Genomic DNA, 13859 nt, shown 5'->3' on the forward strand with positions numbered 1-13859 from the left:
CTACTAACTAACTAACTAACTAACTAACTAACTAACTAACTAACTAACTAACTAACTAACTAACTAACTAACTAACTAACTAACTAACTAACTAACTAACTAACTAACTAACTAACTAACTAACTAACTAACTACTAACTAACTAACTAACTAACTAACTAACTAACTAACTAACTAACTAACTAACTAACTAACTAACTACTAACTAACTAACTAACTAACTAACCTAACTAACTAACTAACTAACTAACTAACTAACTAACTAACTAACTAACTAACTAACTAACTAACTAACTAACTAACTAACTAACTAACTAACTAACTAACTAACTAACTAACTAACTAACTAACTAACTAACTAACTAACTAACTAACTAACTAACTAACTAACTAACTACTAACTAACTAACTAACTAACTAACTAACTAACTAACTAACTAACCGCTTTGACGAAAATTTCACATTTTTACTATTACATCAATGACTTTTGGTGTTATTTAAAATTTTTTCGGTTTGTACCCTTATGTGCATATAATATAGTAAATTTTACGTTTATTTTTAATGTCAGCTATAGTGATAAAGAGTATTTTTGTTCTTCATTTAAATTTTACGTGTTTCCATGTTAGTTTCAACTAATAAATGGAAAAACAAAATAGAAAATAGAAAAAATATTTAAATTAAATAGAAATACAATGAAAAACATGAGCGGTAAAGAAACAAAAGCTGCAATCTCCATATCTCTATGATCTGAATATAAAAGTAATTTAAATAAAAATACAAGTATCTTTTGATATTTAAGTTTATGATATAAATAAATCAAAGACGACAAAGTTTGAGATTATTGCTTTTGTTTCTATACCTATAGCATGTTAAATAAGACTATTTCTGGTATTCTTGATTCAAGAATAATAAAACGCGAAACTTTTTGACAAACATTAAAATTTTTGAAATAGCCTTTTAGCCCTTAAAGTTACTACTTACCTTTGGTGATGTAACCCCCGGCTACACATGTTATGGCACAAAGAAATAATGAACCAGTTAATGAAAGACGGCGACCAAATTTATTAAGTGAAATCTAAGAAAAATGCTTTAGACAAACATATAAATTAAAAAATCTTATAAAAAACTTACCCAAGCCAAAGTATAGCCGGGAATTTCCACCAGACATACCAAAGCAAAGTTGAAATACTTATTACCACTTAAATTAGTAGAGTTAAGGGAAAGACCATAGTAAACCACCGCATTAATGGCCCTAAATGTTAAGAAAAACTCTAGTCAATATTTTTACAAATACTGCCTATAGACCAACTCACCATATATACAACATGATCGTATATCTAAACATTAAAGTTTTCGATTTAAACACCTCCTTTACTGCCAACCAGATTTCATATTTTTCCGCTTTCTCTTTATCTTTACCCAACTTCATATCACCATTGTTTGTAGTAGTTTCACTAGAATTATCCGTTTGAAAATTTGCCAACAAGGCCACTGACAGCTCTTTACGATTAACCTGGGCCGCTTTACGTATAATTTGACCCGCCTTCTCTTTACGATTGCGGGCAATCAACCATCTTACTGATTCAGGCACTAGCCAATAATAGACTATAAAAAATAACGGTGGTATGGAGAGAGCATACTGCAACAATTGCCAATCGTGTAATAGCCAGGCCGTTAGACCCACTAAAGCCTCACCCACAGCATAGAAATAATTTAAGACAATCGAGGACATTTCACGTTTCTTCGGCCCCACCATTTCGACCCCAATAATAAATGCTAAAGGATAAACACCCGAAGTACCGACAGCATTTAGAAAAGCAAATACTAAGAAGCTATTATAATCCCAAGCTAAACCCTGAGCCACACCTGTTATGGCCATGAATATGATGCAAACGATAAAGATGATTTTGCGACCGTATCTGGAGTTTAAAGAAAATTTGTTTTGATTTTTGAATGGTTTGAGGATAAATGAATGAAATTGTTTGTAGTTGTATTAGTTACCGATCTGCAAAATAGCCCGAGCCAGCTGTGCCAACCACCAGGCCCGCAAAATGCATTGTACCAACAAATGCCAATTTCCAGGCATTTTCTTGGCAAGTTAAGTCCCACTAAAAACAGATAATAAAATAAATTGAAGTGTGGAACTAGATATTAGACTAGACTATGGACTATACTATAGACTAGACTATAGACTAGACTATAGACTAGACTATAGACTAGACTAGACTATAGACTAGACTATAGACTAGACTATAGACTAGACTATAGACTAGACTATAGACTAGACTATAGACAAGACTATAGACTAGACTATAGACTAGACTATAGACTAGACTATAGACTAGACTATAGACTAGACTATAGACTAGACTATAGACTAGACTATAGACTAGACTATAGACTAGACTATAGACTAGACTATAGACTAGACTATAGACTAGACTATAGACTAGACTATAGACTAGACTACAGACTAGACTATAGACTAGACTATAGACTAGACTACAGACTAGACTACAGACTAGACTATAGACTAGACTATAGACAAGACTATAGACTAGACTATAGACTAGACTATAGACTAGACTATAGACTAGACTATAGACTAGACTATAGACTAGACTATAGACTAGACTATAGACTAGACTATAGACTAGACTATAGACTAGACTATAGACTAGACTATAGACTAGACGATAGACGAGACTATAGACTAGACTAGACTAGACTAGACTATAGACTAGACTATAGACTAGACTATAGACTAGACTATAGACTAGACTATAGACTAGACTATAGACTAGACTATAGACTAGACTATAGACTAGACTACAGACTAGACTATAGACTAGACTATAGACTAGACTATAGACTGACTATAGACTAGACTATAGACTTGGCTATAGACTAGACTATAGACTAGACTATAGACTAGACTATAGACTAGACTATAGACTAGACTATAGACTGACTATAGACTAGACTATAGACTTGGCTATAGACTAGACTATAGACTAGACTATAGACTAGACTATAGACTAGACATAGACTAGACTATAGACTAGACTATAGACTAGACTATAGACTAGACTATAGACTAGACTATAGACTAGACTATAGACTAGACTATAGACTAGACTATAGACTAGACTATAGACTAGACTATAGACTAGACTATAGACTAGACTATAGACTAGACTATAGACTAGACTATAGACTAGACTATAGACTAGACTATAGACTAGACTATAGACTAGACTATAGACTAGACTATAGACTAGACTATAGACTAGACTATAGACTAGACTATAGACTACACTATAGACTAGACTATAGACTAGACAATAGACTAGACTATAGACAAGACTATAGACTAGACTATAGACTAGACTATAGACAAGACTATAGACTAGACTATAGACTAGACTATAGACAAGACTATAGACTAGACTATAGACTAGACTATAGACAAGACTATAGACTAGACTATAGACTAGACTATAGACAAGACTATAGACTAGACTATAGACTAGACTATAGACTAGACTATAGACAAGACTATAGACTAGACTATAGACTAGACTATGGACTAGACTATAGACTAGACTATAGACTAGAATATAGACTAGACTACAGACTAGACTATAGACTAGACTACAGACTAGACTATAGACTAGACTATAGACTAGACTATAGACTGACTATAGACTAGACTATAGACTTGGCTATAGACTAGACTATAGACTTGACTATATACTAGACTATAGACTAGATTAAGTCTATCCAGTCCAGACTATAGCTCAGACTATAGTCCAGACTATAGCTCAGATTATAGTCCAGACTATAGTTCAGACTATAGCTCAGTCTATAGTCCAGACTATAGCTCAGACTATAGGGCAGACTATAGAACAGACTTTAGGCCAGGCTATAGCTCAGACTATAGTCCAGGCTATAGTTCAGACTATAGCTTAGATAATAGTCCAAACTAGAGACCAGACTACAGTAGAGACTAAGTATAAACTAAACTAGAATTCAGACCGTAGACTAGACTATATTACAAACTATGGGCAAGACTATGATCCATGCTGCACAGTGGTATAGGAAAAAAAAAAGAGGGAAATAATTCGGTAACTTCTAAACGGTTAATCCGATTTTAATGAAATTTGGTATGCACAAAGAGGAGTTGTCGAGTTTAGGTTTTGAATTTGGACCTTATAGGCCAACCAGGGGCCCGGCGGGGGGTCCTCAAATTAGGACACCTCGGCTATGTTAAATTTTTAAAACGATCCTATTTCTTCATTTGAGTTCCGATTTAAAAAAAATTTCGTATATAGAATCTCCTCATCGAGCACTATAAAAAATGTCGTGTAGCAGTAAATTATCTCTTATAGTTTAGGAGATATTCGCATTTGAATATTAAAATTTTAAAATTTTTACCGTCCTTACTTTAGTTTTTTTGATAATAGCAGGTCCAAATATTTCCGATTTTCGCCATTTTTTTTTATTTGCTTAACAACAAGTTTATATACCAAGCAGTGAAAGAATTATGTAAAAATCATGACTGAGTCCAAAGTTATAGGCATTTAAATTTAAAAAATGAAAAAAAGGCGATTTTTTGTCATTTTTTTGGGAAAAAAGTATCTTTTTCTTTTTAAGTTATCTAAAAAGTTTCTAAGAAGATGTATATAGAATTTATACTTTTTGGAAAGCTGACTTTACATAAAATACGATAAATGAAACAAAACCTAAAAATTTTTGATACCGAGGGGACCAGGTCCATCCAAAAAAACCCTATTTTTTATGGAAAATTAAATTTTGAGCAAAAATTCTCAAATCGCATAGTCGATATCAAATTATAGTGACCTGTTTTATATGACCCAATAAGTTCTTAATCATTTTGTAACGGGTTTCGATAACCCCGCCCCTGGTATGGATATAATAGGCAAAAAACAAAAAAATCCCATTTTTGGGATTTTTTAAAACTTTTTTGGGAATTCCGGGATTTCTAATAAGAAAATTCGAAATTTTTATTTAATTTTGGATTTTGAGTAAAAAAATCTACCTAACTGTAAAATTTCATCAAAAAATATTCATAAATAAAATTATTTTCATCCATATATGTAACAAATTTAAGAGTTAACCTTATGGATGAAAATAATAGTGCTAGGCAAATTTTCTAAAAGATGTTGAGTTTTCCCTAATTAATTTGTCACTTAAAAAACATTAGGTAGGCATGTTATATATCAATGGAAAGGTAATTTTGTCTATTTTTCAAAACTGTATATAATTTTTGAAAATTAAAAAATTCGCGGAATACTTTTTTTAAAAAAAATTAAAAAATGTTTTTTATTCAGTTTTTGCGAAGATACAAATTTTTCTAATTGCAATAAAAATTTTATTTATGAATATTTTTTGATGAAATTTTACAGTTAGGTAGATTTTTTTACTTAAAATCCAAAATTAAATCAAAATTTCGAATTTTCTTATTAGAAATCCCGGAATTCCCAAAAAAGTTTTAAAAAATCCCAAAAATGGGATTTTTTAGTTTTTTGCCTATTATATCCATACCAGGGGCGGGGTTATCGAAACCCGTTACAAAATGATTAAGAACATATTGGGTCATATAAAACAGGTCACTATAATTTGATATCGACTATGCGATTTGAGAATTTTTGCTCAAAATTTAATTTTCCATAAAAAATAGGGTTTTTTTGGATGGACCTGGTCCCCTCGGTATCAAAAATTTTTAGGTTTTGTTTCATTTATCGTACTTTATGTAAAGTCAGCTTTCCAAAAAGTATAAATTCTATATACATCTTCTTAGAAACTTTTTAGATAACTTAAAAAGAAAAAGATACTTTTTTCCCAAAAAAATGACAAAAAATCGCCTTTTTTTAATTTTTTAAATTAAAATGCCTATAACTTTGGACTCAGTCATGATTTTTACATAATTCTTTCACTGCTTGATATATAAACTTGTTGTTAAGCGAATAAAACAAAATGGCGAAAATCGGGAATATTTGGACCTGCTATTATTAAAAAAAACTAAAGTAAGGACGGTAAAAATTTTAAAATTTTAATTTTCAAATGCGAATATCTCCTAAACTATAAGAGATAATTTACTGCTATGACAACATTTTTTATAGTGCTCGATGAGGAGATTCTATATACGAAATTTTTTTTAAATCGGAACTCAAATGAAGAAATAGGATCGTTTTAAAAATTTAACATAGCCGAGGTGTCCTAATTTGAGGACCCCCCGCCGGGCCCCTGGTTGGCCTATAAGGTCCAAATTCAAAACCTAAACTCGACAACACCTCCTCTTTGTGCACACCAAATTTCATTAAAATCGGATTAACCGTTTAGAAGTTACCGAATTATTTCCCTCTTTTTTTTTTCCTATACCACTGTGTGCTGTTGTCCTGATTATGGACTAGCCTTAGTCCAGACTGCCATCCTCACAATCCAGACTATAGTCCTGTCTGTAGGCTAGAAAATATTTCAGATTATAGTACATTCCTGGCAGTAGATTAGAGTTTAGGCCAGACTTTAAACGGAATTAAAAATTAGACTATAGTCGAGATTATAGACTTTTAGTGCAGTTTACAGTTTAGATTATAGTCCTCTTTTTTGCATGTATTTGGCAAAACAATGTTATATTGTCTGATTGGATTGACTATATCCTCGATATTTTCCATCACTTACCTCCTGTACAATTGTTCTTTCCTCTGCATCAAATACCCACTCAAAACAACGTTCCTTTAAGTCACTATAAAACATATCACGAGGACACTCTTGTCCCAAGCTATTAACACTTGCCGAATCATTTAGCCGATAACGATAACAAGACTCGGGAGTAAAAACCCCATTTTTATCGTAAGTACCCGGAGTAGCATTAACCAGCCAATGAGGATATAATTGTTGCTGTTGCAAATCATCACACTGAGGTATTAAGCATCTTAGAAAAAAAAAACACAATTATTTAATTAGTTTTACATTTAGGAATTTCCCTTTTTAAATTTTGAGATAAATTACCTATAAGCTGGTGAACCGGCTGTAAAAACATACGATAAACTATTGGCCGCGGCAAACATGACCGGTAGACATATTAATAAATAATTGGTTTTTTGATAACGGCCAAATTCACCGATTTCTTCTAATACTTGATCGAAATCCATTTTAAAAAATAATAACAATTTAATTAATTTTATTTATTAATTAATTTATTTTATACTTTATTTTATTATTCAAAGACTAGTACATTTTCTTTGTTAATTTGTTTTTATTAAATTTTCCGTGAAATTTGTGAAAATTTAATTATTTATTGCAATTTGTTCGCCGTTTCTTTAACAGTAGATTGTCAAGCACGTTTGTCACAACTCACTGTTTTGTTGAGAATATTTGTACTGAAATGAAATTTCACAAAAAAGCGTTTTTTTTTTTAAATTTATTTATAAATATTTGTATTTGAGGTGATTCGTAAAATATATTAAATAATAACAACAATAGCAATAAACCGTGTCGTGAATGGGTAGCGAGAGACAGACAGTTAGACGGATATAATAATAGCTAGACAAATAGATATTTAGATGTTGTAGATGTTTAGATATTTGCCGCCTTCTCTCTTTTTCATTTACAACATCACGCATCGATTTATTAAGAGATCATCGAAAATAAATAATTGTGATTTCTGAGATTTTCTTTCTCTATTCTCACACACACATATCACTTACAGGAATGGAAAATTGTGACTTTATATTGTCACTATTAAAATCTTTTTAATTAATATAATATTCGTTTATTCTGGAAGAATAACGATCACTTTGTAGGAATTTGTTCTAGTTGAAGTTCTCGAATGGAACATCTTTTACAACGAAGGACATCGATGATTGCCTGATTTGAAACAGAACATTTCGTTTTCAAGATAATGTTTCATATTTGCCATGATCGTCAAAATCGCTTGATTTAATTACTTTAGTTTTCTTGGTTTAATTATACACACTTATCATGATCATTTCTATGATATGATCGAATTAGAATACATAGTTTTGCAGATTTTTGAAGATGCAGGTCACCATGAAAACAGGACTCAACCTCTATAAGTTAGAAAACAAAGTTCACTTCATGTCAATGTAAACGAAGTTAAAAGTATTTTTTTTATTGAAAACTTAAGTTCTCGCCTGAATAAACCGCTATAGCGTTATATGTTCCATTCCTGATCATTGTCGGATTACGGAAGTCTTTTTAAATTAAGAGAAATTTTTAAAAATAGAAAGTGATTGAGTATTTTGAAATATATGACAAAACGGGGATGGAAAATTCTGTACTATTGTTCTGATAGACTAGACTATAGACTAGACTATAGACTAGACTATAGACTAGACTATAGACTAGACTATAGACTAGACTAGTCAATAATAGTCTACTATTTCAAAATTTCAGTTATCCATGCCTGGTGAAAAAAACACAATTATTTTGGGGTATTCCAAGTATGTTAATCATATCGCTATAACTTTTCATCTGTGTAATCTGGACGAAGTAATTCCTTTAGGGTTTTAAGTTATTTATTTGAGAATAGTTGTTTTTTTTTTTTTTGTAGCTATTAAATTGGTTTTGTGGACAATTATTTGACGATTACTTATACAAATATCGTTCTCTCACTAAGTGTTAGAAATTTTAGTTTAATTTGTGTTTTGCAAATAAACATTAAATGGTTTTCATACTATACCGAACAAATGTGATTTTTGTAATGAATAAAGTAAAATATTTACATTGTACAGTGGTTCAAGATGGAAAATATTTTAAATTTCCAAAAGTTTTTCATAGTTGAGATACAAATGAGCAATAGGAAAAACTAATGTTTATTCATGTAATTGTTTAAAAGTGATTATTTACAATATTTAATCCATTTCAGTTTAATTAAACTTTTTTATATGTAATTACTAATTGTTTGGGGGAAAAAACAAAAACATTTCATGGATCGCAATAAAATCGTTTGCTGTTGTCACTTTATTATTTGTAAATTGCGATCAATTTAGATGAAATTGCATGCCACAAATTGATTTGTTAATTATTTATGCATAAATGTAAACAAGATCTGAACGACATCATTCGTCATAATTTAAAACTATATTCAATTAAAAGGAAGAGTAAATAAATAAAAATAACTAAAACAATTAATAAACAATTTGTTAGGAAATTTGAAATGAAATTCCGAAATATGAAGATAACTTTCATTGATCCAATTGCTAGAAGACTTTGACAAGACATTTCTAAAAGCGCATACCAAGTTTTGATGGATTAATTTTTGCATACTTATATAATTAGCTATTTTTACTAGAATTTAAAACTTTCAATACCAAACTAATAATAATGGGAAATAAATAGGTTTTACTCTAAAACAAACATTTACAAATTTTTAAATATAAAATTTGTGGGAAAATCCCAATTTATTTGCACATGTTTTTCTTGTCTATTTTTATTTACAACAAACAATGTCTAAAAGGTAATTGCAAGGTTATAGGTCAAGTTTAACTTATTTACAAATGAGTAGTAAAGGTCAACAGTAACGACATATTTAGTTTTTTCAGTACCTAGTCTATAGTCTAGTCTATAGCCTAGTCTATAGTCTAGTCTATAGTCTAGTCTATAGTCTAGTCTATAGTCTAGTCTATAGTCTAGTCTATAGTCTAGTCTATAGTCTAGTCTATAGTCTAGTCTATAGTCTAGTCTATAGTCTAGTCTATAGTCTAGTCTATAGTCTATAGTCTAGTCTATAGTCTAGTCTATAGTCTAGTCTATAGTCTAGTCTATAGTCTAGTCTATAGTCTAGTCTATAGTCTAGTCCTATAGTCTAGTCTATAGTCTAGTCTATAGTCTAGTCTATAGTCTAGTCTATAGTCTAGTCTATAGTCTAGTCTATAGTCTAGTCTATAGTCTAGTCTATAGTCTAGTCTATAGTCTAGTCTATAGTCTAGTCTATAGTCTAGTCTATAGTCTAGTCTATAGTCTAGTCTATAGTCTAGTCTATAGTCTAGTCTATAGTCTAGTCTATAGTCTAGTCTATAGTCTAGTCTATAGTCTAGTCTATAGTCTAGTCTATAGTCTAGTCTATAGTCTAGTCTATAGTCTAGTCTATAGTCTAGTCTATAGTCTAGTCCTATAGTCTAGTCTATAGTCTAGTCTATAGTCTAGTCTATAGTCTAGTCTATAGTCTAGTCTATAGTCTAGTCTATAGTCTAGTCTATAGTCTAGTCTATAGTCTAGTCTAGTCTATAGTCTAGTCTATAGTCTAGTCTATAGTCTAGTCTATAGTCTAGTCTATAGTCTAGTCTATAGTCTAGTCTATAGTCTAGTCTATAGTCTAGTCTATAGTCTAGTCTATAGTCTAGTCTATAGTCTAGTCTATAGTCTAGTCTATAGTCTAGTCTATAGTCTAGTCTATAGTCTAGTCTATAGTCTAGTCTATAGTCTAGTCTATAGTCTAGTCTATAGTCTAGTCTATAGTCTAGTCTATAGTCTAGTCTATAGTCTAGTCTATAGTCTAGTCTATAGTCTAGTCTATAGTCTAGTCTATAGTCTAGTCTATAGTCTAGTCTATAGTCTAGTCTATAGTCTAGTCTATAGTCTAGTCTATAGTCTAGTCTATAGTCTAGTCTATAGTCTAGTCTAGTCTAGTCTATAGTCTAGTCTATAGTCTAGTCTATAGTCTAGTCTATAGTCTAGTCTATAGTCTAGTCTATAGTCTAGTCTATAGTCTAGTCTATAGTCTAGTCTATAGTCTAGTCTATAGTCTAGTCTATAGTCTAGTCTATAGTCTAGTCTATAGTCTAGTCTATAGTCTAGTCTATAGTCTAGTCTATAGTCTAGTCTATAGTCTAGTCTATAGTCTAGTCTATAGTCTAGTCTATAGTCTAGTCTATAGTCTAGTCTATAGTCTAGTCTATAGTCTAGTCTATAGTCTAGTCTATAGTCTAGTCTATAGTCTAGTCTATAGTCTAGTCTATAGTCTAGTCTATAGTCTAGTCTATAGTCTAGTCTATAGTCTAGTCTATAGTCTAGTTATAGTCTAGTCTATAGTCTAGTCTATAGTCTAGTCTATAGTCTAGTCTATAGTCTAGTCTATAGTCTAGTCTATAGTCTAGTCTATAGTCTAGTCTATAGTCTAGTCTATAGTCTAGTCTATAGTCTAGTCTATAGTCTAGTCTATAGTCTAGTCTATAGTCTAGTCTATAGTCTAGTCTTAGTCTAGTCTATAGTCTAGTCTATAGTCTAGTCTATAGTCTAGTCTATAGTTAGTCTATAGTCTAGTCTATAGTCTAGTCTATAGTCTAGTCTATAGTCTAGTCTATAGTCTAGTCTATAGTCTAGTCTATAGTCTAGTCTATAGTCTAGTCTATAGTCTAGTCTATAGTCTAGTCTATAGTCTAGTCTATAGTCTAGTCTATAGTCTAGTCTATAGTCTAGTCTATAGTCTAGTCTATAGTCTAGTCTATAGTCTAGTCTATAGTCTAGTATAGTCTAGTCTATAGTCTAGTCTATAGTCTAGTCTATAGTCTAGTCTATAGTCTAGTCTATAGTCTAGTCTATAGTCTAGTCTATAGTCTAGTCTATAGTCTAGTCTATAGTCTAGTCTATAGTCTAGTCTATAGTCTAGTCTATAGTCTAGTCTATAGTCTAGTCTATAGTCTAGTCTATAGTCTAGTCTATAGTCTAGTCTATAGTCTAGTCTATAGTCTAGTCTATAGTCTAGTCTAGTCTATAGTCTAGTCTCTATATGTCTAGTCTATTAGTCTAGGTCTGTATCTAGTCTAGTATTTCTGTTCTATAGTCTATAGTCTAAGTCTATGTCTAGTCTTAGTTAGTCTATAGTCTAGGTCTATAGTCTAGTCTATAGTCCGCTAGTCTATAGTCTAGTCTATAGTCAGTCCTATAAGTCTAGTCTTATAGTCTAGTCTATTAGTCTAGTCTTTAGTCCAGTCTTTAGGTCCCGTCTTTAGTCCAGTCTTTAGTCCAGTCTATCGTCCAGGTCTATTAGTTCTAGTCTATAGTCTAGTCTATAGTTCAGTCTATAGTCTATTCTATAGTTCAGAGTCTATAGTCTAACTCTATAGTCTAGTCTATAGACTTAGTCTATAGTCTCGTCTATAGTCTAGATATAGTCTAGTCTATAGTCTAGTCTAATCTATAGTCTAGTCTATAGTCTAATCTGTAGTCTAGTCTGTAGTCTAGTCTATGGTCTAGTCTATAGTCTACTCTGTAGTCTAGTCTATGGTCTAGTCTATAGTCTAGTCTATAGTCTAGTCTAAAGTTCTAGTCTAAAGTCTAGCCTACAGTCTAAACTATAGTCTAGTCTAACAATGAAACGCTGAAACTTTCTCTGTTATTGCCAGACTTTCGCCGAAATTATATATTGCATTCTGAACTTCGAACGATAGTACCTTTTTACACCACAAACAGGTCCGATTGCTTGTCTCTGTGATAGCGACAATAAGAAAGGCAAATCTTATGGATCATTATCAAGATAAGCCTTAACCCGTTATATTCGATAGGATAACAAAATTTATTATTCGTCTTCATGTTAAACGCTTTTGCCCAATGTGTCCCTAGGATGGGTGTATGATAATCTCTCCATACTTTTTAATTTTTAAGAAGTTGAACTCATTATGATTTGAAAAGAAAGTCAAACGGTTATTTTTAAATTTTATTACGATATCGTTTGATTTATTGGACTACATATTAATATAATTCTTATATTAACTGATATGAATAAAACATTTGTTAGCTAAAGATTAAACCCGAAAACAGATAAAACAGTTGCAATGACAGACGAAATTTGAACAATGCATAAAAAGCGTTTTTTATGATATGTATTTTTAAAATTAAAATTTATAAAGTTCAACAGCTTAAGAACTTTTTCAAAGAATTAATTTTGGATTTTTTTTTATGAAAATATGATCAAGTTTTCACCATTTTATTTATAATTTTCGGCAAAATTTTCTAGATATTAAAAAAAAAACAATTCCTTATTGAAAAGTTTATAAGAAAATATATAAAAATTGTTAAATATATTATTGTCTGATTAATTCATGTTCAAAATTCTTATATTTTACATTATTTTTACATTTCCAATTCTTTTCCATTATTTTCCACAAATTTTAACGATTTTCCCATAAACTTATCTGGCAGCTCTAAAGGTAACACTAATATAATTGTATTGTTGTTTATGTTTATATTATTTTAGTGTTGTCATTCTTACTCATTTAGCATAAACATATGATTTCATCAGTTAACGGTTTGTTTATGTTTATATTTTTTTGTTGCTATAAAACCTGCCTTAAAAGACAATTCAATATCCTTTAATGGATAAATTTCACTTCGTTTTATTTACAATATTTAATTACTTTCTTCGCCGGTTTTTTTTAACTCTGTTGCCACTGATTGTTGCTGTTGTTTTTTTTTTTAACAAATTATTTAACTATTAATTAATACTTAATTGAACTCTGCTACTTTTTTTCCACTGCAGTTTAAGGTATTTTTATTGTATTTATTTATTATTGTTATTTTTTCGCTTCATTTCACTTGAAATCTTATCGCGTTGCTTTTAGTCCCGGCACTAAAGATTAATGTGCATGGACTGCTGCTTGTTCTGACTAGTACAACATTTTACGAAATGAATGAATTTATTTGCAATTTTTCGGTTAATACCATTAACATGGTGCTGGTCGTTAGATTGCATACTTACATTTTTAACATCCCCTTTTGTTAGGTTTAGTAGAAAAATTTGCAACAGTAAATGTTAAAGGCAGAGAGAGACAGAGTGTTATTGTTACTGTTATATTGTTTACAATGTTAAAACA

The 13859-nt window shown here is 30.8% G+C and overlaps 1 protein-coding gene across 3 annotated transcripts; it reads right to left on the reverse strand.

The window, feature by feature from the left end:
* Positions 1–585: 585 nt before the first annotated feature.
* On the reverse strand, positions 586–13656 carry LOC119607955 (organic cation transporter protein). Of its 3 annotated transcripts, none has more exons than XM_037962124.1 (8): positions 13492–13656; positions 7036–7406; positions 6706–6958; positions 2002–2108; positions 1314–1919; positions 1132–1252; positions 982–1075; positions 586–632 (listed from the first exon to the last, which is right to left on the reverse strand). In XM_037962124.1, exons 2-8 carry the CDS (start codon positions 7176–7178, stop codon positions 601–603), a joined length of 1356 nt encoding a protein of 451 aa, XP_037818052.1. In that variant the 5' UTR covers positions 7179–7406; positions 13492–13656; the 3' UTR covers positions 586–600. The 3 variants fall into 3 exon arrangements, with proteins under 3 accessions (XP_037818052.1, XP_037818053.1, XP_037818050.1); XM_037962125.1 differs by having other exon boundaries at positions 7036–7162; positions 13259–13656; XM_037962122.1 differs by having other exon boundaries at positions 13259–13656.
* Positions 13657–13859: the final 203 nt, after the last annotated feature.

Source organism: Lucilia sericata, unplaced genomic scaffold (genome assembly GCF_015586225.1).
Source record: "Lucilia sericata isolate MDLA Ls3-8-SP2 unplaced genomic scaffold, ASM1558622v1 Contig000767F_arrow, whole genome shotgun sequence".
Classification (NCBI taxonomy): Eukaryota; Metazoa; Arthropoda; class Insecta; order Diptera; family Calliphoridae; genus Lucilia; species Lucilia sericata.

Bases quoted from the DNA above. Each gene is read 5' to 3' on its own strand.
- LOC119607955 (XM_037962124.1), bottom strand. From the start codon at position 7,178: ATGGATTTCGATCAAGTATTAGAAGAAATCGGTGAATTTGGCCGTTAT. The intron at 1,920-2,001 runs GTAACTAATACA...TTTAAACTCCAG, and splicing joins TCGGGCTATTTTGCAGATCG to ATACGGTCGCAAAATCATCT. The intron at 1,076-1,131 runs GTAAGTTTTTTA...CATTTTTCTTAG, and splicing joins CCGGCTATACTTTGGCTTGG to ATTTCACTTAATAAATTTGG.